The 22,536-nt window shown below is 38.0% G+C and overlaps 1 protein-coding gene across 1 annotated transcript in view; it reads left to right on the top strand.

Moving 5' to 3' along the window:
• ITGA4 (integrin subunit alpha 4) overlaps window positions 1–22,536 on the top strand; it is a 91,881-nt gene that overhangs the window by 21,528 nt on the left and 47,817 nt on the right. Inside the window, exons 3-11 of the mRNA XM_052635867.1 lie at window positions 3,716–3,822; window positions 3,918–4,047; window positions 6,339–6,406; window positions 7,686–7,815; window positions 9,118–9,203; window positions 9,827–9,889; window positions 9,982–10,119; window positions 14,419–14,530; window positions 21,884–21,978. Coding sequence (XP_052491827.1) covers window positions 3,716–3,822; window positions 3,918–4,047; window positions 6,339–6,406; window positions 7,686–7,815; window positions 9,118–9,203; window positions 9,827–9,889; window positions 9,982–10,119; window positions 14,419–14,530; window positions 21,884–21,978 — 929 coding nt within the window. The remainder of the gene's footprint in view (window positions 1–3,715; window positions 3,823–3,917; window positions 4,048–6,338; window positions 6,407–7,685; window positions 7,816–9,117; window positions 9,204–9,826; window positions 9,890–9,981; window positions 10,120–14,418; window positions 14,531–21,883; window positions 21,979–22,536) is intronic.

Below are 22,536 nucleotides of genomic sequence, written 5' to 3'. Positions count from 1 at the left end.
CTGTGTTTCATGGGGTTGCAAAGAGTTGGACATGACTGAGTGACTGAAGTGAACTGAACTTTGAGACCCCATGGACTGCAGCATGCTAGGCTTCCCTGTCCATCACCAACTCCTGGAGCTTGCTCAAACCCCTGTCCATCAAGTCAATGAGGCCATCCAACCATCTGATCCTCTGTTGTCCCCTTCTCCTCCTGCCTTCAATCTTTCCCAGCATCAGATCTTTTCAAATGAATCAGTTCTTCCCATCAGGTAGACAAGGTATTGGAGTTTCAGCTTCAGCATCAGTCCTTCCAATGAACACCCAGAACTGATCTCCTTTAGGATGGACTGGTTGGATCTCCTTGCAGTTCAAAGGACTCTCAAGAGTCTTCTCCAACACCGCAGCTCAAAAGCATCAATTCTTTGGTGCTCAGCTTTCTTTATAGTCCAACTCTATCATCCATACATGACTACTGGAAAACCATAGCTTTGGCTGTATGGAACTTTGTTGGAAAAGTGATGTCTCTGCTTTTTAATATGCTGTCTAGTTTTGTAATAGCTTTTCTCCCAAGGAACAAGTGTCTTTTAAATTTATGACTGCATTCACCATCTGCAGTGATTTTGGAGGCCAAGAAAATAAAGTCTGTCACTATTTCCATTTTTTCCCCATGTGTTTGCCATGAAGTGATGGGACTGGATGCTATGATCTTAGTTCTTTGAATGTTAAGTTTTAACCCAGCTTTTTCATTCTCCTCTTTCAACTTCATCAAGAGGCTCTTTATTTCCTCTTTGCTTTCTGCCATTAGGGTGTCATCTGCATATCTGAAGTTATTGATATTTCTCCCAGAAATCTTGAGTCTAGCTTGGGCTTCATCCAGCCCAGAATTTTGCATGATGTACTCTGCATGTAAGTTAAATAAGCAGGGTGACAATAGATAGTCTTGACATACTCCTTTCCCAAATTGGAATCAGTCCATTTTTCCATGTAGAGTTCTAACTGTTGCTCCTTGACCTGCATACAGGTTTCTCAGAAGGCAGGTAAAGTGGTCCAGTATTTCCATCTCTTTAAGAATCTTCCACAATTTGTTGTGATCCACACAGTTAAAGGCTTTCGTTGTAGTCAATGAAATAGATGGAGATGTTTTTCTGGAATTCTCTTGCTTTTTCTTTGATCCAACAGATGTTGGCAATTTGACCTCTGGTTCCTCTGACTTTTCTAAATCCAGCTGGTACATCTGGAAGTTCTTGGTTCATGTACTGTTGAAGTCTAATTTGAAGAATTTTGAGCATTTCCTTGCTGAAATGAGCACAATTGTGTGGCAGTTTGAGCTTTCTTTGGTTTTGTTCTTCTTTGGGATTGGGGTGAAAACAGACTTTTTCCAGTCCTGTGGCCACTGCTGAATTTTCTAAATTTGCTGGCATAAGTGCAGCAATTCAACAGTGTCATGTTTCAGAATTTGAAATAGCTCAGCTGGAATTCCACCACCTCCACTAGCTTTGTTTATAGTAATGCTTCCTAAGGCCCACTTGACTTCATACTCCAGAATGTTTGGCTCTAGGTGAGTTTTCACATCATCATGGTTATCCAGGTCATTAGGAACTTTTTTGTACAGTTCTGTGTGCTTGCCACCACAGCTTTTAGTAGATGAATCCACCATTTATCATCTATTTTTGACATTAATTTAAAAAAATAGAAGTTTTAGTAAAAAGTCAAACATTTGTATCATAATGAAGATTAAAATTTCTTGTTTGTTATTCTTTCACTTTCTTTCAATTACATGGACATAATGTAGCCATAGTAACAACTTTCTTTGTTAGACTTGACCCACTCGATGCTACAATATAATTGTCTTTCTCTCCTTCCCTCCCCCGTCCCTTCTTTTCTTTATTAACTTGAATAGAGAAATCGTATGCTTCCATCCTTGATCAAGGTTTAGGCTCCTTTCCATTTCAAGTTGTTGTTTAGTTGCTAAGTCATCTCTGACTCTTTTGCAACCCTATGGACTGTAGCCCACCAGGCTCCTCTGACCAGGGAATTTCCCAGGCAAGAATAATGGAGTGGGTTGCCATTTCCTCCTCCAGGAGATCTTTCTGACCCAGGGGTTGAACCCATGTCTCCTGCATTGGCTGGGAGACTCTCTGTTACTGAGCCACCTGGGAAGCCCATTCCAAGTAGCCATTGCTAATGAAGCCCAGCCTTGTTTTTCCAGACCTATCCTTAGTCGTCTTCCTCTGTCTCACGCTCTTGGCAGGCACTACCAGGAGGTGGGAGTTGACATTTCTATTCTGCAAGAAACTCGGCCAAAAAAAGATGATCCACATAACACAGTAATGGTGTTCCAGATCATGAAAAACACCTGGGTAGTCAGGGCCTCCCTTGGACCTATGAAATCAATCTCCAGAGAAGGGGCTAAGAAACTTTTTCAGTTTAGCTATGTCAGAGAGTTGGTTTGTCCTGAACTTCATGGTAGAGAATGAACAAATGTATACAATGCAGACACAAATATCTTTCCACACCCCTTAAATTCTCTCTTACCCAGGAGACTTACTGCAAATAATTTCACTTTCCAATACTACATTATCTGTGTAAGTATTCTGAGTTTGCCCAGGAAGCTTTATCAAGGGGTTAAGGTGATAGATGCCTAATGATTTAGAGTATGGCACCTATCAGTGAATGAAATTTGGCACTAAAATTAAGTTTAAAAACTCAAGTTCCATGCCTTTATCCAGTCAAATTGATGCAAATGTATTTATCTGCCTTTAGAAGTAAGTTCAAGTGGAATGGACCTGTCATGTTGCATGTGAAGCGTGTGGAACTAGGCAGCAAAAGGAATCTTCATATGCCACATCTTATTCTCCCCCAAAACCACTTACTTGAAATCACAGTTAATATGGGATCCCAGCCATAAAGCAAAGAAGTGATTTTAACAAAATAAGGAAAAAGTCACTGGGAATATCACTTTTTTTTTTTTGTATGTTTTAGAAGTATTGCTTATGTGTAATATTTTATTTTTGGCTTTCTGGCTATTCATGTCTTTGTCAAAGTGCCTTCTGAAGTTTTTTTCTATACTAAGATAATCCAGTTTTTCAAAGTCTTTTTTCTTTGTTGAAAACATCACAGTTCCACTAACTGTAAACCATAGGGCAGTTTGTTTAAAATGGTAGGCATTATTAGTATGTTAATTATATACAGCCGCTTCCCACAGTCACCATCTTCCAGCTTCAACAAACTGTGACTTAAATGTTGAGGACCATATTGTGGTCCTTCTATTCTTAGTGTCTCAATACATGAAACATTTTAGAAAGTGCTCTGGTAATGTTGCTTGCATTGCTAGATAAATGATCAAAACAAAGGTGTACATTCTTTGCCAAGCATTACATAATGCAGTTAAACTTGCACACCCCATGTTGGTTTAAACTGGTTTTCCCTCTCTTTGTCATGCTGGTAAGCTATCTCCTATATCAAGGCCATCTCTTCTTGGTATTACCAGTCAGAGGTCTTTTCTACAAACAAAAATCACAGTGAGAGAGCAATTATGTTAGCACAGAGTAACTCATGGTTACCCCCACAATGTGCACCAAATATATGTTGACAGGGAAGCAGGGAAAGATGGTATTCCACAGAAGCTGGAGGAAAAAACACTGGGGATAAGCATGCATGCTTGTTTTCTCTGTTCTTGCAGAATAACATTGTTTTCAAGATAACTGCTGATAAAATTTTTTTCCAATGCTGTAGGTAGCCCTTTTGGAGATCCTTGTGGAAAGACTTGCCTGGAAGAAAGAGATAATCAATGGCTGGGGGTCACGCTTTCCAGACAGCCTGGAGAAAACGGCTCCATTGTGGTAGGTTGTTGGGATAGTTCCCTGATCACATCGTGAAACCAGATACCCTGGGTGAGACTTTCACATCATTTGGTCTACTTTTATGTTTTATTCAGACTTGTGGGCATAGATGGAAAAATATATTTTACATAAGGACTGAGTCTAAGCTCCCCACGGGTGTTTGCTATGGAATGCCTTCTGATTTACGAACAGAACTGAGTAAAAGAATAGCTCCATGCTATCAAGGTAAGGCTTGGTTTTGATGTTAACTGGATCAAGATAAATATGTGAATGCCTTTAATTTTTTTTTTTTTTTCAATTTTGGATGCTTGGTTAGCGGTGGGAGGATCTTTGAAAATAGCTATGTTCTCTTTAATGTCTCATATTATTATTTCCTTTTTTCTTTTTTTGCTAATCCAATTGCAGTTTCAGTTTTCAAAAATGAACTGTGAGATAGTAAATGACAGGGAAGCCTGGTGTGCTACAGTCCATGGGGTCACAAAGAGTCAGACACGACTGAGCGACTGAACAGCAACTGTGGTTTTTTGGAGCCAGGAATTCTGCAAACTATTCATTTGAATAGTTCTAGCATCTAGTTGATAATTTTCCATTTTAACATTAAATATATTTTCAACTCAGGAAAATTATGAAATAGATTGAAAAATCTGATTAGAAGGAAGAAAATTGTTTCTTGCTTTATCTTTAACTTTCAACAAGATTTAGAAAAATTTTAAATATAAATGTGGGCAGATCTTTTCCACTCACTATGTCTCCCCCCCCAACCCCTTGAATTCACTTATTTTCTTTGAAACTGCAAGAAATTGCTAATGTAAGTTTGAAAGGTCTTTCCCATAAAAATTTTAGGTCATAGGTAGCATTAGTGCATACAGAGCCAGGACATAAACTGAGACAAGCAGTTGGAGTTGAATGTCAACAGAGCACTGAAGAAATGATACCTGCAACAGAACTAAAATTCTGAAAATGTGTCTTTAGAAAGAATATATGTAAATGGCAGTTTCCAGGTTTTTTTTAACCAAAATGATTACCTCAGTGTCCAAAGGAAATTTCTATTACTTGACAAGACTTGGAGGATGTAGCCAAATTGCATTGATTCTATTAATACTGGCCTCTTTCATGCCTGGAATTTGACATCATAACAGAGGTCATATCATCTGTGTTCCTAATTTGTCTTTGAATGCCAAGAAGATAAAAGGTGGATTTTAATTTCTTAGTTGCAGTAAAACTTCCTCTAGCTATTGTCCCATGTTTCATAATAGTTTATGGTTAACATTTTAAAATATTTCACAGTTGGGACATTTCTCTCTGATTGAGTGTGGAGGCCCTCATGGTCATTTGAGGTCTTCAGTCTCTCTATAATGCATACTGGCCAACCTGAGTCATAATCTCCAGTCCAGATGAGGCCTTTCCCCTTGCTGATCTCAGTTTCCTTCAAAATCAAGTGCACAAAAGTGCGATGATAGGAATTAGCTGTATAGGCTGAAAAAATCTATTTTGACAATCTAGTAGAGGTGCAAGCTAAAGATACCCTTCAACTGCAGCATCCGTCCCCATCTAGCTGGCCCCATGTCTGGCGCTTTTAACTGACCCCGCAACCACTTCTGACTGTTCTAACCGTGTGAGATGATGCACTTGAATGCTTCATGTGCTGCAGGTCTTGTCCTGCCGCTGGCTGGTTCCTTCATTAAATGGCTGGTGCCTCCTTTGGTGTCGATTTTGGTCCAGTACATTTTTTCATGTGTTTTCTGGGTAACTTTATGCAAGGGTTGATGATGTCCATGGATGACAATGTGCACTTCTACAAATATATATATATACTTATATATATATATACATACACACACACTTAGCCACATCCTATGGGGGGAAAAAAAGCATGATGGCAGAAACCTAAGACAACTAAAAATTAAACTTAAAAAATATATAGGAGCAGGGAAAATAGAAAAAGGAATTAAAAAGCATGACAAGGAGTGGTAATTATAAATGACTTAGCAATTTATTCAGCATTTCTGGTTAGCAAAACCGAAACAAAGATGTGGTCCTCTGTTTACTTATGTCAGTTCTTCAGGAAAAGCAAGCTTTGTGCCCATAGTAAGTTTCACAAAGCACACATTCGTGGGGGATTTGTGAGAAGAGACCCTCCATCTCCATGCAAACCTTGACTTTGTTATTTTCAGCTGGGCAAGATCTAGGAGGCCTATTTTAAATGGAAGCCTGAACTGGAAGCCATAAATCCTACCTCTTAGATGCTCCCCTGACAACTTTTTGTATGTTGCTTGTTCTTCCCCTGAGAAAGAGACTGCATGGATATCTCTATTGCTATTTCATAGGGATATTTTGAAGATCAACATGGAAGAGATTTGTGACATTAAATTTTACTACTTACTAATTTTTAAAATAATACTATTGTAAAAGAGATCTTAAAGGCATACTTATAAGGATTTATAAATAAACAAAATTATGCAGATTTTGTCTTTATTTTAAAATGAAATCTTAGTTGTTTTTCTATTTTATTTTAGATTTTGTGAAACAATTTGGAGAGACTTTTGCGTCATGTCAAGCTGGAATATCTAGTTTTTACACAGAGGTAATAGTCCAAAAATAGTTGCTATAGATGTTTACATATAGAATTTTAATTCTTCTGAAGACTTAGAAGACTGATATTATGTTTTGAAATAAAGATTGAATAATAGTCAGATAATATATCTCTTAAATATGAGTATATTACAACTTAATTTTTACCACTTGATATTCAGCACATGTATTGATAAAATAGTAATATTTAGATGGCTGTGTCACCCAAGACCAATTAAAAGTCTACACTAAAGAAAGTTACTTTCATTAAGAATTTAACAGAAATCAAAAAATAGCCATAGTCATTTGTTAATTTAAGCACTGAAAATATCTAAGTATATTATTTTTAGTTACTAATTGGGGCAGAGCATATACGTTAATCTTTTTCATTAGAAGTATGAGAATTGGGAGATTTAAGAACTTGATAATATCCTCTTAAATAAGATATGTTCCCAAACTATTATTTTCTTTCTAACACTATCGCATATACAGTTGTACTCAACTCCTAAACCTCCCACTTTCTCTGAGTAACCCCTTATGAAGTTACGAATGCTTTCTAAATCTATGTAGCAAGGCTGTATCAAATTTTAGGTTAATAATTTCCATAAATTTTGCCTAGTATGGAAAAATAATGCTTTCTTCCTTACTTTATGTTTAAATTGACCTTTTTTCAAAGTTTGGATCATTTAGGAAATTTAGAAATGTCAAATAGATTTAATTGCTGAAAGTTTTCATATTTCACCAGACAAATATGTCTACTCATTCCAATCTTTCCTCTGTTTCCTTTTTCTAAATTCCTACGATTATCATCAAATATGTCCCAGTTTCTTTTGAGTTATATTTTTCCCAGCTAACATTATTAAGGAACTTAGTCATTGACTTTTTGCAAATTGAAATAAATTAAGTCCATTTTTTACTCTTTGGCAGCACATGATTATCTCTGTAATGAGCGCTAATGAATTACCCAGATATGATTTACTTTAATAGAAACCATATTGCCTTTTTCCCCACAGCTTACTCTAGTGTTCAATGATTCTGCCTTTGATTGTAAAGTCCAGTAATGAGTGTGAAGTGAGAGTTTAAGCATTTCTTCTCTGAGATTCTCATTTTAGATGAAAATTCACTAACTAGCTTCTCTGGCTTTTGGGGGTATGCTTTTAAATCCATTAAATGCTTATATTTCAGAAATTTATGAAAATTATTTTTGTCACTATTTAACGTGTATACCTGGAGGAGGTTTCAGGTGGTGAGATTAAACTTTTAAATGATGATAAATTTTCTTTTTCTTACAGGATTTAATTGTGATGGGAGCTCCAGGATCATTCTATTGGACTGGCTCTCTTTTTGTATACAATATGACTACAAATAAATACAAGGCTTTCTTAGACAAACACAACCAAGTAAAATTTGGAAGTTATTTAGGTACTGTAAAAATCGACAGACTTGAATTATCTCTACCTTACAGATACTAGTAATTATAAATAAGGGAAATTATATCCTCAAAAGATCAAAATGGCCAGTAGTAACTAAAAAGCCATTTCAGAAACTGCCTCTTTAAGGCTATAATCTATGAAACTTTAGTTAACTTAATATTTTACATATGTAACTATTATCATCCATATATAATTCTTAGGTTGGAACTCCTGGTTTAATTTATTCTCTTGCAGTAAATCACTTGTAAGCTTATATTTTTATGCAGTCAACTTGTTATTATAAAGGTAGCATCTATTGAATGGCTGCCATCTCCTGGGAGCTTTTGTAAATATTCTACATGAATAACTCATTTAATCATGTGGATGAGTAAATATAGTTTCCTTAAGGACCAGCTGAAAGTCAATGGGACTGAGAGCATTGTGGACAGATGGGTAGTACTGTGAAGAGTATGCGTCCAAAAACAGCTCATTGACCTTGGCCTTAGAAGCTCTTAGAATATTCCCCAGAGCATAACTATTTTTATCCTTCTTCTTATTATTATTTAATAAGTCAGCAGTAGAATGATCTATAGTCCTTATTTTTATAGAAAGTTAAGATCTTTTTCTGGCATTAATTTCCTTGTCGTACTAAAAGGAATGCTTTTCCTATAGCTTCTTAGGATATACAGATTTGTTTAAACCTGCCTTAAATGTAAACAGCCTATACTCAGAAATAATTATAATAAGAAAAACCAAGATTTTCCCCCTCTTCAAGCAGAAAGAATTTATTTTAAAACAGAGGAAGTTCATTTACAATTCAGCATTTACTTGTTGAAGGGTGAAGGATATGCTGAAGCATTATGAAAAATTTAACAGTTTATGTCTTTTATCACATAATAAAATAAGAATATTTTACCTTTTCTATAGTCATACAATTTTATCATAATAGAAAGGTTTCAGGGCAAGAAAAGTTGAAGTTTAGGAAGATTTTTTTACATGAAGTTCAAAATATTATATTTTACACTAAAGTTTCTGCTGTAATCTTAGAAACTAGCATGTCCTGCTACTGCAGAAACTCACAAAGCATGTTTAAAGGTGCTAGCTTCAGTTTCTAAGATGTAAAAATATAAGCCATATTGGTGGTGGTTTAGTTGCTAAGTTGTGTCTGACTCTATTTAGTGTAGTCATTTTGAATTCAGTCTTAAAATTTAATTCCAAATGGATTTATGATTAATTCTGTAAGTGGATTTATGACAATGAATTTCACCCATTCCAAGTGATGATTCTCACACCTCCATCCATTTTCTTGAAGGCTATTCAGTTGGAGCTGGTCATTTTCGCAGTCAGCACAGTACTGAGGTAGTTGGAGGAGCCCCTCAACATGAACAGATTGGTAAAGTAAGAATTACATTTTTAAAATTTATTCCTTCAAAATGGTTCAAATAGATTGCATGAGAGAATAAGAAGTTAAAAGACAAACTGCAAAATTTCTCAGCAGTGAAGCTGGAAATGATGAGCACTGTACATTTAGTGGTAAGATTGGTGAAAGTCATGTGGCTTTTAGATAAAATTGAGCAGAAAAGCTTTCAGGAAGATTACACAAGTTAAACCAGGCTCTTTCTTATGAGTAACTGTTTCTGAGATAGAATTTTCTCAAGATTCCAAGGAATACATTTATGGTTAAAAAGTTTACAGCTGAAGAGAAATTGAGGCAGCCTCATTCCTGGTACAGTTGTGGTAAGACTAGAAAGAACAAAATGTTCCTTCCCATTCTAGTTTTTGTTACATTATTACATGAACCTTACTTTGAAAATTGAGACAAACAACATTTTCTGTGTTCTCTTTGAAGGAACAGTAGGATTGTTCCTGAGAGCTTGGTTCCCTAAACCTTTTGTATCACTCTGAAAAGAAATTTTTAAAAATATATTTGAGCAATTACAAGTTATGGAAATTAATGTTTTGAATGAAACATTTTAATGTGAGAAACATCTAATCTTTCCTAATTCTTTTTCCCATTGCAGGCTTACATATTCAGCATTGATGCAAAAGAACTAAATATCTTACATGAAATGAAAGGTAAAAAGGTAATATGTCTCTAACTTTGGTATCACTGAGGGCTTTGGTGAGTAAATTTTGCTTTTTTCTCAATGACTGGATCTGGTTTGCCTTGGAGCAGCTTGGGTCTTATTTTGGAGCATCTATCTGTGCCGTGGACCTCAACGCAGATGGCTTCTCAGACCTACTCGTGGGAGCTCCCATGCAGAGCACCATCAGGGAAGAAGGAAGAGTGTTTGTGTACATCAACTCTGGTTCCGTAAGTCTGATTGCATGCAGATTGGAAGCTGTTCATGGGATTTTGATCATAACTGTTGCTCTACTTACTCCAAAGTTCTGAGACTATAAATTTTTTTAGGCTTACTCTACTGATAAAAGTAAAAATTGTGATATTATACTGATGCTTTAAAAATGAAATGGTATGTCATGGTGAATGGGCTGTTGCCCCATTTTGATATCTTGAAAGTACGAGATCCATTATCTGGAGTTTCTCTGTACACAGCTTGTATGTGTTCACCCAGGGAGTTGCAGTTTCTTCCAGTTGCATTGTGCAACTCTAATTTGAAAGAATGATTTTATATGGCCCTAAAAATGTGGATGTCCTATTAGTTTGATGGGGAATGTCCCCATATAATTTGGTAATTATAAAGCACTACTAGACATAGAAGATAAAGTATGGACTGTTTTTAATTTCTTGATTTGAAAACAGTTGAAAGCAAGATGTGTTCTGATAAGATATTAATTCGCACAATTCATATAGATTATATTCCTGGTAAGAATGTAAAACTGACGTAGTTTATTCCAAAGCAGATGTAGTAGTTGTAGAAATAAGTGTTTACTTGCTTATAATTGAGTTTTCAATTCTAGGGGTATTTTGGAGTAGAATTTTACCACTTGACAATTCAATTTAGGGCACTCTACTGGCCTTATCTTGCCAGTCTGTCTTCTTGGCATCAAATCAAAAGAAAGAATTGATAGGGCCTTAATGGGGTCTTCTTGGCCTATATCTTTGATTTAAGAGCAATAACAGGTTTGTGAGAAAATTGGTTCATTTCTTAAGTCACGGTATTTTTATTTGGGATTTAACAAAATAAAATCTGTTTCTGGAAGGTATTTTGTTTAATCAGTGACTTCAGAGCATTTAATAAGCATACATATTAAGCGCTATACTAAACTCACTGCAATTTAGGAGAGAAAATAGTCTTATAAAGCTGAGAGATCCTTAAAATTCCAAATATAGAGCAGGAAAATCATTTATGCATTGGCATAAACCTAAATTTAATAGTAAAACAGCATCATCTGTGAAGTGATCATTTGTTATCTCATTAATCATGAAATCAGGAGTTATTTTTTCTTATATAGATATTTCACACTCTCCTATCAATGAATGGTCTCCCTAATAATAGAAGCCTCATCCTCATTTTACATACTTTTATTTCTTTTTACAACTAAAGTTTTTGAGAACAGTTTAAACAGTGGTATAGATACCTAATATAAGGCAATAAAGAACCATTTTTCCCATTGAAATCTTCAGCAATTCCAATATGAAAACCAGATAAAAGTTAAGTGCCTTTGTTTAGAGGGCAAGGGAGGAATTCTTCCATTAGACTACCCTCTTGGTCACTCTTCACTTCTACACCAATCAATAGAGGTATTGAATACTGCGGTTAATTTCACCATTGATTTACACTTTTAAGACCTCTGCTATAAGTTATTCTTCCTTTGTTGCCTTCCAACTTCTTGTTCCTAACTGTGAAAAGACAATAACTACTACTCGACATTCAGTGTGGTTCAGTTCAGTCGCTCAGTCATGTCTGACTCTTTGCAACTCCATGGAATGCAGCACACCAGGCTTCCCTGTCCATCATCAACTCCTGGAACTTGCTCAAAATTCATGTTCCTCAAGTCGGTGATGCCGTTCAACCATCTCATCCTCTGCTCCTCCCTTCTCCTCCTGTCTTCAATCTTTCTCAGCATCAGGGTCTTTTCTAAAGAGTCAGTTCTCCACATCAGGTGGCCAAAGTATTGGAGTTTCAGCTTCAGCATCAGTCCTTCCAATGAATATTTAGGACTGATCTCCTTTAGGATTGACTGGTTTAGATCTCCTTGCAGTCCAAGGGACTCTCAAGAGTCTTCTCCAACACCGCAGCTCAAAAACATCAGTTCTTCAGCACTCAGCTTTCTTTATGCTCTAACTTTCACTTCCATACATGACTACTGGAAAAACCGTAGCTTTGACTAGATGGACCTTTGTCAGCAAAGTAACGTCTCTGCTTTTTAATATGCTGTCTGCGTTTGTCATAGCTTTTCTCCCAAGGAGCAATAGTCTTTTAATTTCATGGCTAAATTTACCATCTGCAATGATTTTCGAGCCCAAGAAAATAAAGTCTGTCACTATTTGCATTATTTCCCCATCTATTTGCCATGAAGTGATAGAACTAAATGTCTTGATCTTCTTTTTTTGAGTGTTGAGTTTTAAGCCAGCTTTTTCACTCTCCTCTTTCACTTTCATGAAGAGACTCTTTAGTTCCTCTTCACTTTCTGCCATAAGGGTGGTGTCATGTGCATATCTGAGGTTATTGCTGTTTATTGGTGTGGTTTACTATTGTCTGGACTTCCCTGGTGGCTCAGATTGTAAAGCGTCTGCCTACAATGCAGGAGACCTGCGTTCAGTCCCTGGGCTGGGAAGATCTCCTGGAGAAGGAAATGGCACCCCACTCCAGTATTCTTGCCTGGAAAATCCCATGAACGGAGGAACCTGGTGGGCTACAGACCATGAAGTTGCAAAGAGTCGGACATGACTGAGCGACTTCACTTTCACTTTACTATTGTCTGTCTGTTCTTTTACTGGAGTGTGGACACTGTGTGCAGAGGGATCGTCTGTTTTATTTACTACTATTTCCTCGGGGCTTGAAAGAATCCTGGATAAGTTAGGTGCTCAGTAATTGTTTTTGAGTGAACTGAAGAAAGAATGATACTTGAATGAATGCTGGCTTCTACTTCTGCTGAAAGAGCTCTCAGGGGTCCTGAGTGAACTCTTGGTCACCGTTCTGTGACGGGAGAATACGTGAAGAAGAGTGATCACCGCTTCTTTAAACTCTCCCCCTGAAACTCAGTGCCCACAAGGTTGTGCAACACAAGTTGTCTTATCTCCTTATCCTCTCTGGAGTCTCTAATGCCTTCTGCTCTTTAAATTAGGCATTTTTCTATGAGCAGAACAAGAATCAAATTTTTTTAGCAGGAAAATAAAAGGTGAAGGGCACTTCACAAGGGAAGAATGTGTGTGTGCTATGGAAATGATGAGCAGACTTGTTTGAGAAGGTAAAAGACCTATGATGGGTTGTGCGTGGGTTTTTGTTGTTGTTGTTGTTTCATTTGTTTGTTTTTAATACAAGGGAGTGACATGATCAGAGTTTGGAAAGAGATCTGGCAGCTGTTATTGCAACAACTCCTCCTAAAACATTGTGGTGGTGGTGGTTTAGTCATTAAGCCATGTCTGACTCTTGCGACCCCATGGACTATAGCCCTACATGCTCCTCTGTCTATGGGATTCCCAGGCAAAAATATTGAAGTGGGTTGCCATTTCCTTCTCCAATAAATCTTCCTGATCCAGGGATCAAACCCAGGTCTTTTGTGTCCCCTGCATTTGGCAGGCAGATTCTTTACCTACTGAGCCACCAGGGAAATCCACTGAAACATTATTTCGTGTCTAATAGCTCACTTTCCAAAATCAGAGACAGCAGTTGACCAACTCCTACTACAGTGCTGCTGGAAAACTATTCCCAAGGCCAGTCAGTCATGTCACTCCTCAACTCAGAAACTTTCAGTACCTCTGTCTAGTTTGCTAACTTGAGAGTAAATTTCTCCTGGTATTCAAAGTCCCACCCTGTAAAACTCCAGTCTTACTCTTTTGTCTTATTCATTTGCACATATTGCTCATTAGCCAACTAAGCCAAGGTAGCCAAGTTCTTTGCAATTTGTATTTTGCTGGTCAGTTTCCCTAAGTATCAAAACTTTGCCCATTCTTTAGTGCCGCCTTGACAACCACCTCCTTCATGAAACCTCTGCTGGCTCTCACGGTTAGTATGCTCTCCTTGCTTGCTGATATTGCAAAGCAGTACCTCTTAGTCATTTACATGCTTGTGCTATGCCTTCCCTTGACTGGGGGCTTCTTCAGGGAAGGGGGTGTCTTACACACTCATTGCCTTGTCCTCTTCACTCAGTCATCCTTTGTACAGTGTATTGCCTTTATTAGGAACTCACTAAATATTTGCTCAATTGAATTATCAAAATAATTTATTGGATTTTCAAAGCTAGGGATCATGAGTTTGACATTTTTTTCTGTCCTCTGAGCTCTAATCATTATATTATATGTGTTAACATACTTGATAAATATTTATTGAATTGAACTGAGATGTGTATACTAAAGCTCAGACTAGTTTGTCCAACCTGTTTGAAGCATTAGGGAAAAAAAATCCATATCCAATTACAATAGTAAATCCTGTGTCAAGTTGTCAGGGAGTGTTATAATGACACCTTTCTCCCTGTTTCTATCTAGGGAGCAGTAATGAACGAAATGGAAACAGAGCTCATTGGAAGTGACAAATACGCTGCACGATTCGGGGAATCTATAGTCAGTCTTGGCGACATTGATAATGATGGCTTTGAAGGTAATTAAAATTATTTAATTTGGTACTTGATTTCCACTTTTAAAAATGGGACATGGGAGAGAATATAATTGGAGTTGTTTACCTTTCTATAGAAAATGGAGGCAGACTGGTATGCTAAGTTTTTTTTTTTTTTCTTTAGTGTTATACCCAATTTATTCTCAGTTGAAAACTATCCCTTCAACAAACAGTGATATTGAACATACCTCATTTCATTGATTCTAAGGCACCGTTGGTGCTAGTGGTAAAGAACCCACCTGCCAGTGCAGGAGATGTTAAGAGATACAGGTTCAATCCCTGGGTTGGGAAGATCCCCTGGAGAAGGAAGAGGAAACCCACTCCACTATTCTTGCCTGAAGAGTCCCATGGACAGAGGAGTCTGGAGGGCTACAGTCCATAGGGTCTCAAAGAGTCGGACATGACAGAAGCAACCTAGCACACAGCACAAGGCACCATTGATTATAAGTTGTTTTAAGTCATTATTTTATGTGCCCCTAAAAAATGGTGCCTCTTAAACTGAGACTCACTATTTTTCTATTTTAAGAAGAATGCTGATTTTAGAAATGTGAAAATGTGGAAGAAAATGTGTATCATAGACTCATTGGATCATATATTTAACTATCAGCATAGTAAGACACTGATAAAAACCCAGCAGAGGCTGGCTGCAGAGCTTTAGCCTGGCTCTGAAAGCCTCTTACTGAGCCAGGCTTTCCTTGTTCTGGTTTTCCTGTTGTGGGGATAGGGGGGCTGATGGAGGGGGGTTGGGGATCCCAGGAGAGAATCCTGAGTGTTAGGAAGGGAGAAACTGGCAGACTCGAAGACAGGGGCTATTTGCCACCTGATAGGGATGCATTTCAGCAATGGGCTGAGTGGCCTTTTCAGCACTGTGGCTGTTCTCGAAGTATCAGTCCTGCTGCCGAAGGAGCTGTCTCTCCCAGCCTTCTCTCTGAAAACGTGCTGACTTCAATCTAGTTCTGAGTGGTTAACTAAGTCCATTAAAACTGTGCCTAAAATAATAAATGGGTTTCAAAGGAGAGTGTATAATTTCTAGAGTTCAGCAAACAAGTATTTGATATTTTCAAGGCTCAGAATTATCTTCTGGAAATGGTTTTTGGCAATTGGTATCTGGTAGAAGTAGGTCAAAACTTCCTTGTATACTGGATATAATTGAGGAAGTGCTGTAAAGGCTTACTTTGTACCTTGTTTTGCCTAAATGCTTCATTCTACTTTAAATATTTAAAATATGGTATTCTACAAGGAGAATGCTGGTTGGCTATTGAAAATATGCTTCCATGAGCCCTCTTGAATGTGAAATAGTATAATTTGGCCTACAGATGCCATTTCTGGATTTTACTATTTTTAAAAGAAAAGGAGATAAAAGCATGTGTATATATCTTTGTAGTTATGATTACACATAAAATTTTACATTAAAATATCTGTAAAATGTTAAGATGGATATCACATTTCACAATTAATCATCAATTCTGTGTTATCTATTGAGGACTTATTTTTTTGTCAGTGTACCATGCCAGCATAGAGTATATGCCATAATGAATGTAAATGAAGGAAATAGTGGCACACTTTGTTTAGTTTTACATTCAAATGGAATATCAGATTAAGACATGAAAAAATTCCTTCCACATCCTGTTTTAATTGACAGATCTGAAGAAGAATATTCACTATTTTGATTGAACATATTTGTGCATGTGCACATGAGGAATGATTTTTTTTGTAGTATCTAAATGTCAGTGATGAACTTGAATTATTCTTATAAACAGATTGAGTTATAAAAATAGGATGGATAGTAGGCAGGTTCCCTTATCAAAGTCACTCCAGTACTTGAGAAAATCCAAGACAATTTTCTAGTTATGTGAAGGACAGGCAGAAAATGTGATGTCCAGGAGACTTAGAAAGGGGGAATTTAGAGGAAATCTTCAGGGCACGATGCAGTATTTGAGTGAATATGAGAACCCTGGGTTTCATACAGCACTTTGTGTCTTGGAGTCCTCAGCGCACATCTTCTAAAGGTAATATCTATATGCAGAAGACTGTTATTCAACTGAATGTTTTCAGTATTCCAGCATATTTTGTGCTATTTATGATTTCATATATAGTTCACAACATATTTACATCCAGTGGCCACATTAATTCTGATTCATTTTAGTGCATGTTTATAATATCATTTATCTTTTACTAATTCAGTTTTTTCTTCCAGTTTTATTGAGTTATAATTGCATGTAACATTGAATAAGCTTAATGTATACAACATAATGATTTGATATGTGTATTGCAAAATGCTTACCACAATATTTAGTTACCATCTATCACCTCACATTGGAGAAGGAAATGGCAACCCACTCCAGTATTCTTACCTAGAGAATCCTGTGGACAGAGGAGCCTGGTGAGCTGCTATCTATGGGGTCGCATAGAGTCGGACATGACTGAAGCAACTTAGCATGCATGCATGCATTGGAGAAGGCAATGGCAACCCGCTCCAGTATTCTTGCCTGGAGAATCCCAGGGACGGAGGAGCCTGGTGGGCTGCTGTCTATGGGGCTGCACAGAGCTGGACATGACTGAAGCGACTTAGCAGCAGCATCACCTCACATAGTTGCAAGTTTTTTTCCTTGTGATGAGAACTTTTAAGATCAACTCTCTTAGCACCTCCCAAATATACAATATTTTCAGCTACAGTCACCATGCTGTATATACCCAAGACTTACTGCTGCTGCTGAGTCGCTTCAGTCATGTCCAACTCTGTGCGACCCCATAGATGGCAACCCACCAGGCTCCCCCGTCCCTGGGATTCTCCAGGCAAGAACACTGGAGTGGGTTGCCATTTCCTTCTCCAGTGCATGAAAGTGAAAAGTGAAAGGGAAGTCGCTCAGTCGTGTCCGACTCACAGCGACCCCAGGGACTGCAGCCCACCAGGCTCCTCTGTTCATGAGATTTTCCAGGCAAGAGTACTGGAGTGGGTTGCCATTGCCTTAACTGATCTTCTAATTGGCAGTTTGTATTTTTTGACCGCCTTTACCCAGTTACCCCACTCTCTGACGAACAACAATCTGACCTCTGTTTCTATGTGGGTTTTTTTCCCCCTAATTCCACATGTAAGTGAGATTACACAGAATTTGTCTTTGTCTGTCTGAGTTACTTAGCATAATGCCCTCAAGGCCCATCCATGTTGTTACAAATGACAGAATTTCCTTCTTTTTTATGACTGGAGAGCATTTCTGTTTTGCCCATGGGCATGTGTTTTCCGCATTTTAGATGCTAGCCAAGACCATGTTGGCTTGGAAGTAGGCTTATTGTGTTCAAGCTCTTCACTGAGGTCTTTAATTCCATCCTACCACATCTGCCTGGGTGAGCCAGCAAGGCATCTGTCTTCTATTTTTTCATTATGTGATTCCCTATTCTTTTTCCCCATCTTCTAACTTAGTTTATTTTTCTGGGATATGAGTGAAGTCACTTCATGTTCACGGCAGAGTATGTGGGATTGTGTAGAAAAGAGAGGAAAACTCTACCTGTTTGTTTTCCTTCCACCTCCAGTCTTAGATGCAGATAAACTTCATGTCCTTTTACTGTGCACAGCTTTGTAATGCTTTACATAGTCAACCTCAGTTATTTTGGCAGTCATGGCATCACTTTTTTTTTCTTCAAAAGGAAAAAATTAGAATATATTAGAATATATTTCCTGTGTCCTTAGAAAAGCAAAACAAGCTATTTTCTCAGATGATAATCGATCAATCTGGCAAGAGGCCAGCATAATCATTGCACAGAATAGGTAATAGACAAACCTATTCAACCAATATGATCAGACAGACAGACAGATAGCATTTTAGCCATAAAATGGTTCTGGCAGGACCACTTATTTCCAGTGTATGTTTTCCAAGTTGAGCCTGGAAAGTGAAAGTGTTACTCAGTTGTGTCCCACTCTTTGTGATCCCATGGGCTGTAGCCTGCCAGCCTCCTCTGCCTATGGGATTCTCCAGGCAAGAATACTGGAGTGGATTGCCATTCTCTCCTCCAGGGGATCTTCCCAACCCAGGGATTGACCCCGAGTCTCCTGCGTTGCAGGCAGATTCTTTAGCATCTGAGCAACTCATCTGACTTTTAGACTGTATCTTTGAACATGTTTTTTGAGCTGAACCATAATAAAGTTCTACAACTGTGAACTATATGCTGTATCAATTTATGTGGTCCTGAAATTCTTATATATTATCAAGTCACATATTGAACATTTCTTTCACACAGTAGAGGGACAAGTGCTCGGAGGGGAGGGTGTTGGTCATAACTCTATGTTAATGATTTTATAGAGCTTGGTGATGGAGAGTACAGGTTCTAGAGCCATACTGCAGAGTTTAAATCCCACTCGACCGCATCCTACCACATCCAGGCTTCCCTGATGGTTTACACGGGTAGAGCATCTGCCTGCAATGCAGGAGACCTGAGTTTGATCTGGATCAGGAAGATTCCCTGAAGAAGGGAATGACAACCCACTCCGGTATTCTTTCCTGGAGAATTCCATGAACAAGAGGAGCCCAGCAGGCTATAGTCCATGGGGACACCAAGAGTCAGACACAGCTGAGTGACCAACACTTTCATACACGACCACATCCTGGCTCTGTAACCTTTAGCGAGTTTTATTCTGTACCTCAATTTCTTCATCTGTAAAAAGTGAGGATCAAAAAGTATTTGACAGTGCTGTTGAGAGAGTTACACGAGTTATAGTGGGTTATGTGAGAATAACATGAATTTTGTATGGTAGGCCTGTAGCACATAAGGCGGCCTTGTAAACAGCACATAATTACTAGCTGATGTTAAGATTATTATGGTCATACTAATGATAATTGTTACGGTTTATACTAACAGTGCAATAAATGTTCAAATGAGAAGTAAAAGGAGTTGTCAAATATCTCCATGTTTATTCTCTAGGTTATGTCCCAGCTGAGTTGCACAAGCATGGGAAAACATTTTATTATTAATAATGTATTTTCCTTATTTCCATAATGATAGATAGAACTTTAGGACATTATATAAGCGATCCAAGTTTCATCTTAGGAAGGAAGAGTTTGGATCTATATATAAGCCAGCATCTGAATATACTTAAATATCTTCTGCTTGGCATTAAATTGATCTGGGCTGGCTTAATAGTTCAGCTGAAAAGGTTCATTTGTATTGTTTTAAGATATTTTTATTAATATAGATCATTTGTGCTAGTAACTGATAAACAGAATTCTTGTAGTATCAGCTTCGTAACCCAACTTGCTATCTTTTCCTATACTATCATCAAGAATCAAGGTACGAAATTCTGTTAATAGGTACTCAGGAGTAGCCACATGGTTGAAGTATAACCTGCCCCCCTCCATGAATGACATTGCTAAGTGGGATCGCATGCAGTGGCTTCAGGATGCTTCCTCCCTCACTCTTTCCTCACTCACCTTTGTCTCCCTCTCTCTCTCTCCTTCTTCCTCTCCCTCCCCGTTACGTTGCTTGATTTATTCAGTCTGCACAGAAATGGCTCCAACTATTCCAGACTGTCCATCTCCCATGTGCCATGCTGCCTCTCGCTCCCCTACGATGGCACAGGCTGTGTCCTCTGTCCAAACATTGCCTTTTTTCACCTGGCTCTAACCTACTATAATCTCACTTTGGTCATCATGTTCTATGAGAAGTCTTCCCTGATTTTCACCACCTTTTCCCTGCATGCCATGTTATTCTTTTTACTTGCTGTTCTTCCTTGCTAGGGAGAAGGCAATGGCACCCCACTCCAGTACTCTTGCCTGGAAAATCCCATGGACAGAGGAGCCTGGTAGGCTGCAGTCCATGGGGTCATGAAGAGTCGGACACGACTGAGCGACTTCGCTTTCACTTTTCACTTTCACACATTGGAGAAGGAAATGGCAACCCACTCCAGTGTTCTTGCCTGGAGAATCCCAGGGATGGGGAAGCTGCCGACTATGGGGTCGCACAGAGTCGGACACGACTGAAGTGACTTAGTAGCAGCAGCAGCAGCAGCTTCCCCACTAGACTATCAGTTCCTTTTTGTGATACTGACCAGTCATGTCCTGTAGATACTCTGACAAATATCTGGTGTGCAGTAGGTGCTCAGTAGTTTTCCACTGAATGAATAAATGAATGGATATATTTTGTACCTAAAAATTTAAAATACTTTGCACAAGTTAAAAGAGGCTAGCCTTGGTATGTCTAAGCAAAACAGGCTTAAGATGTGTCTACTATTTAATTTTAGATTAAAATAGAAAAGCTTTTGTATTTTTAAAATTGGGCAGCCTTTGGCACAGGGTTTTATTCCTATTGAAAAAGCAGTGCAGTATTACAACTGTAGTTGTTGAAAAACTTTTAGATCTGATAAATAGTGATAAATAATATCATGAAAGCAAACTTTCTATATTTTAGTTTCTATTAAAGTAATAAGAAAAAGTCACTCTAAAAATAGATGAATATACCCAAATAAATTGGCATAATATTTGGTAAAGACAATGAAATGTTCTTACAAACTTTTTTTTCCTCCTGTGTACTTTGTATTTATAGTACTTAAGCAACCATGTTACTCGGTTTCCATTTTCTCTTGGTCTTATGTGAAAACATATCTCCTTCACTGGAACAGGAATTAATTTAGAAGTCACTTTGCAAATAAGTAAAACCTAGAACTCAAAATAAAGGTTCTTGTGGTTTATATTATTTAGAGATGATAATAACTGATTATATGCTACACACTGCTCTAAGCACTTCACATGAGTTACATCCTTCTGCACCAAGGTGAGTTCTCTCATGATCCTGTGCTGAAGTGAGAAAACTAAGATACAGAGAGGTTAAGAAATGGGCCCAGGAACTTCCCTGGCAGTCCAGCGATTAAGAATCTGCCTTCCAACACAGAGGGTGCAGGTTTGATCCCTGGTCAGGGGGCTGAGATCCCACATGCCATACAGCATGGCCGAAGGAAAAAAAGAATCGGGCCCAGTGAAGGACAGGGAAGCCTGGAGTGCTGCAGCCCGTGGGGTCAGCGACTGAACAAGCATCAAGCACAGCTGGACACTGGATAGTGCTGGGGTCAGGCCCTGATGGTCTGGCTATAGGACCCATGTCCTTAACCATTCTCTTAGCCTCCTCTAAGACCGTAAGACTCTAATTTCCTGACACAGACTTGACTGTACAATCCTGTACATTGTTATGACAGCGATAGAGCTGTATATATATTTTTCTGTCCAGTGAAAATATTGTTTTTTGATAAAGAGTTTTCCTATGTGATATTAAGTAAAGAGCATGAGGGCTAGTTTTCAGAGTCTCATTCTTTGCATTAAGAGTTTATTTTCTGCCATTTAAATTCTTGAATAGATGTTGCTATTGGAGCCCCACAGGAGGATGACTTGCAAGGTGCGATTTATATTTACAATGGCCGAGTAGATGGGATCTCAACAACCTTCTCACAGGTGGGATAATACTATTCTATTTTCAAAAGAAACATTGGTAATAAAATCCTTCTTAAAACTTCCAGTGTTAACGTGCACTTATTTTTCTTAACTTGCCCTTTCAAATACTTAATACTGTTTCACCATTTTCTTATAATAACAGTAGATGGTCTCATTTTTAAGGTCATTAATAACTCTACAAAATCATTTTATTTCCATAAACAAGAGTTCTGGTTCACTTCCATTCTACTTTTGCTTTAACCTATTTCGGATTTCTCTCTGCATGTCATCAGATTTACGTTCTGAGGTAATACCCCTACTCTTCCAAGTAAGCCCATGTGGATTTGGTTAACTGTCTCGCTTCACGGCTTAAAGCCCCATCTTCCATAGAGGTTGTACAAGAAGAGCACAGACTCAAATGAAACTCTGTGTTCCTTTCAGTGCAAAACAGTAAGATGAGAGCACTTTATTAAGGCTTCCTGACCTAACTCTGACTTTAATTTCATATTTTGAAAAATCAGGACATTTCATTGCATAGAAAAAAACTACACGCACATGCAGAGAAGAGGAATTTTTCCA

The sequence above is a fragment of the Budorcas taxicolor genome, chromosome 2, assembly GCF_023091745.1.
Source record: "Budorcas taxicolor isolate Tak-1 chromosome 2, Takin1.1, whole genome shotgun sequence".
Taxonomy (NCBI): domain Eukaryota; kingdom Metazoa; phylum Chordata; class Mammalia; order Artiodactyla; family Bovidae; genus Budorcas; species Budorcas taxicolor.
Note: the sequence above shows the minus strand (reverse complement) of the source record. Positions and strands in the feature narration are given on the sequence as shown.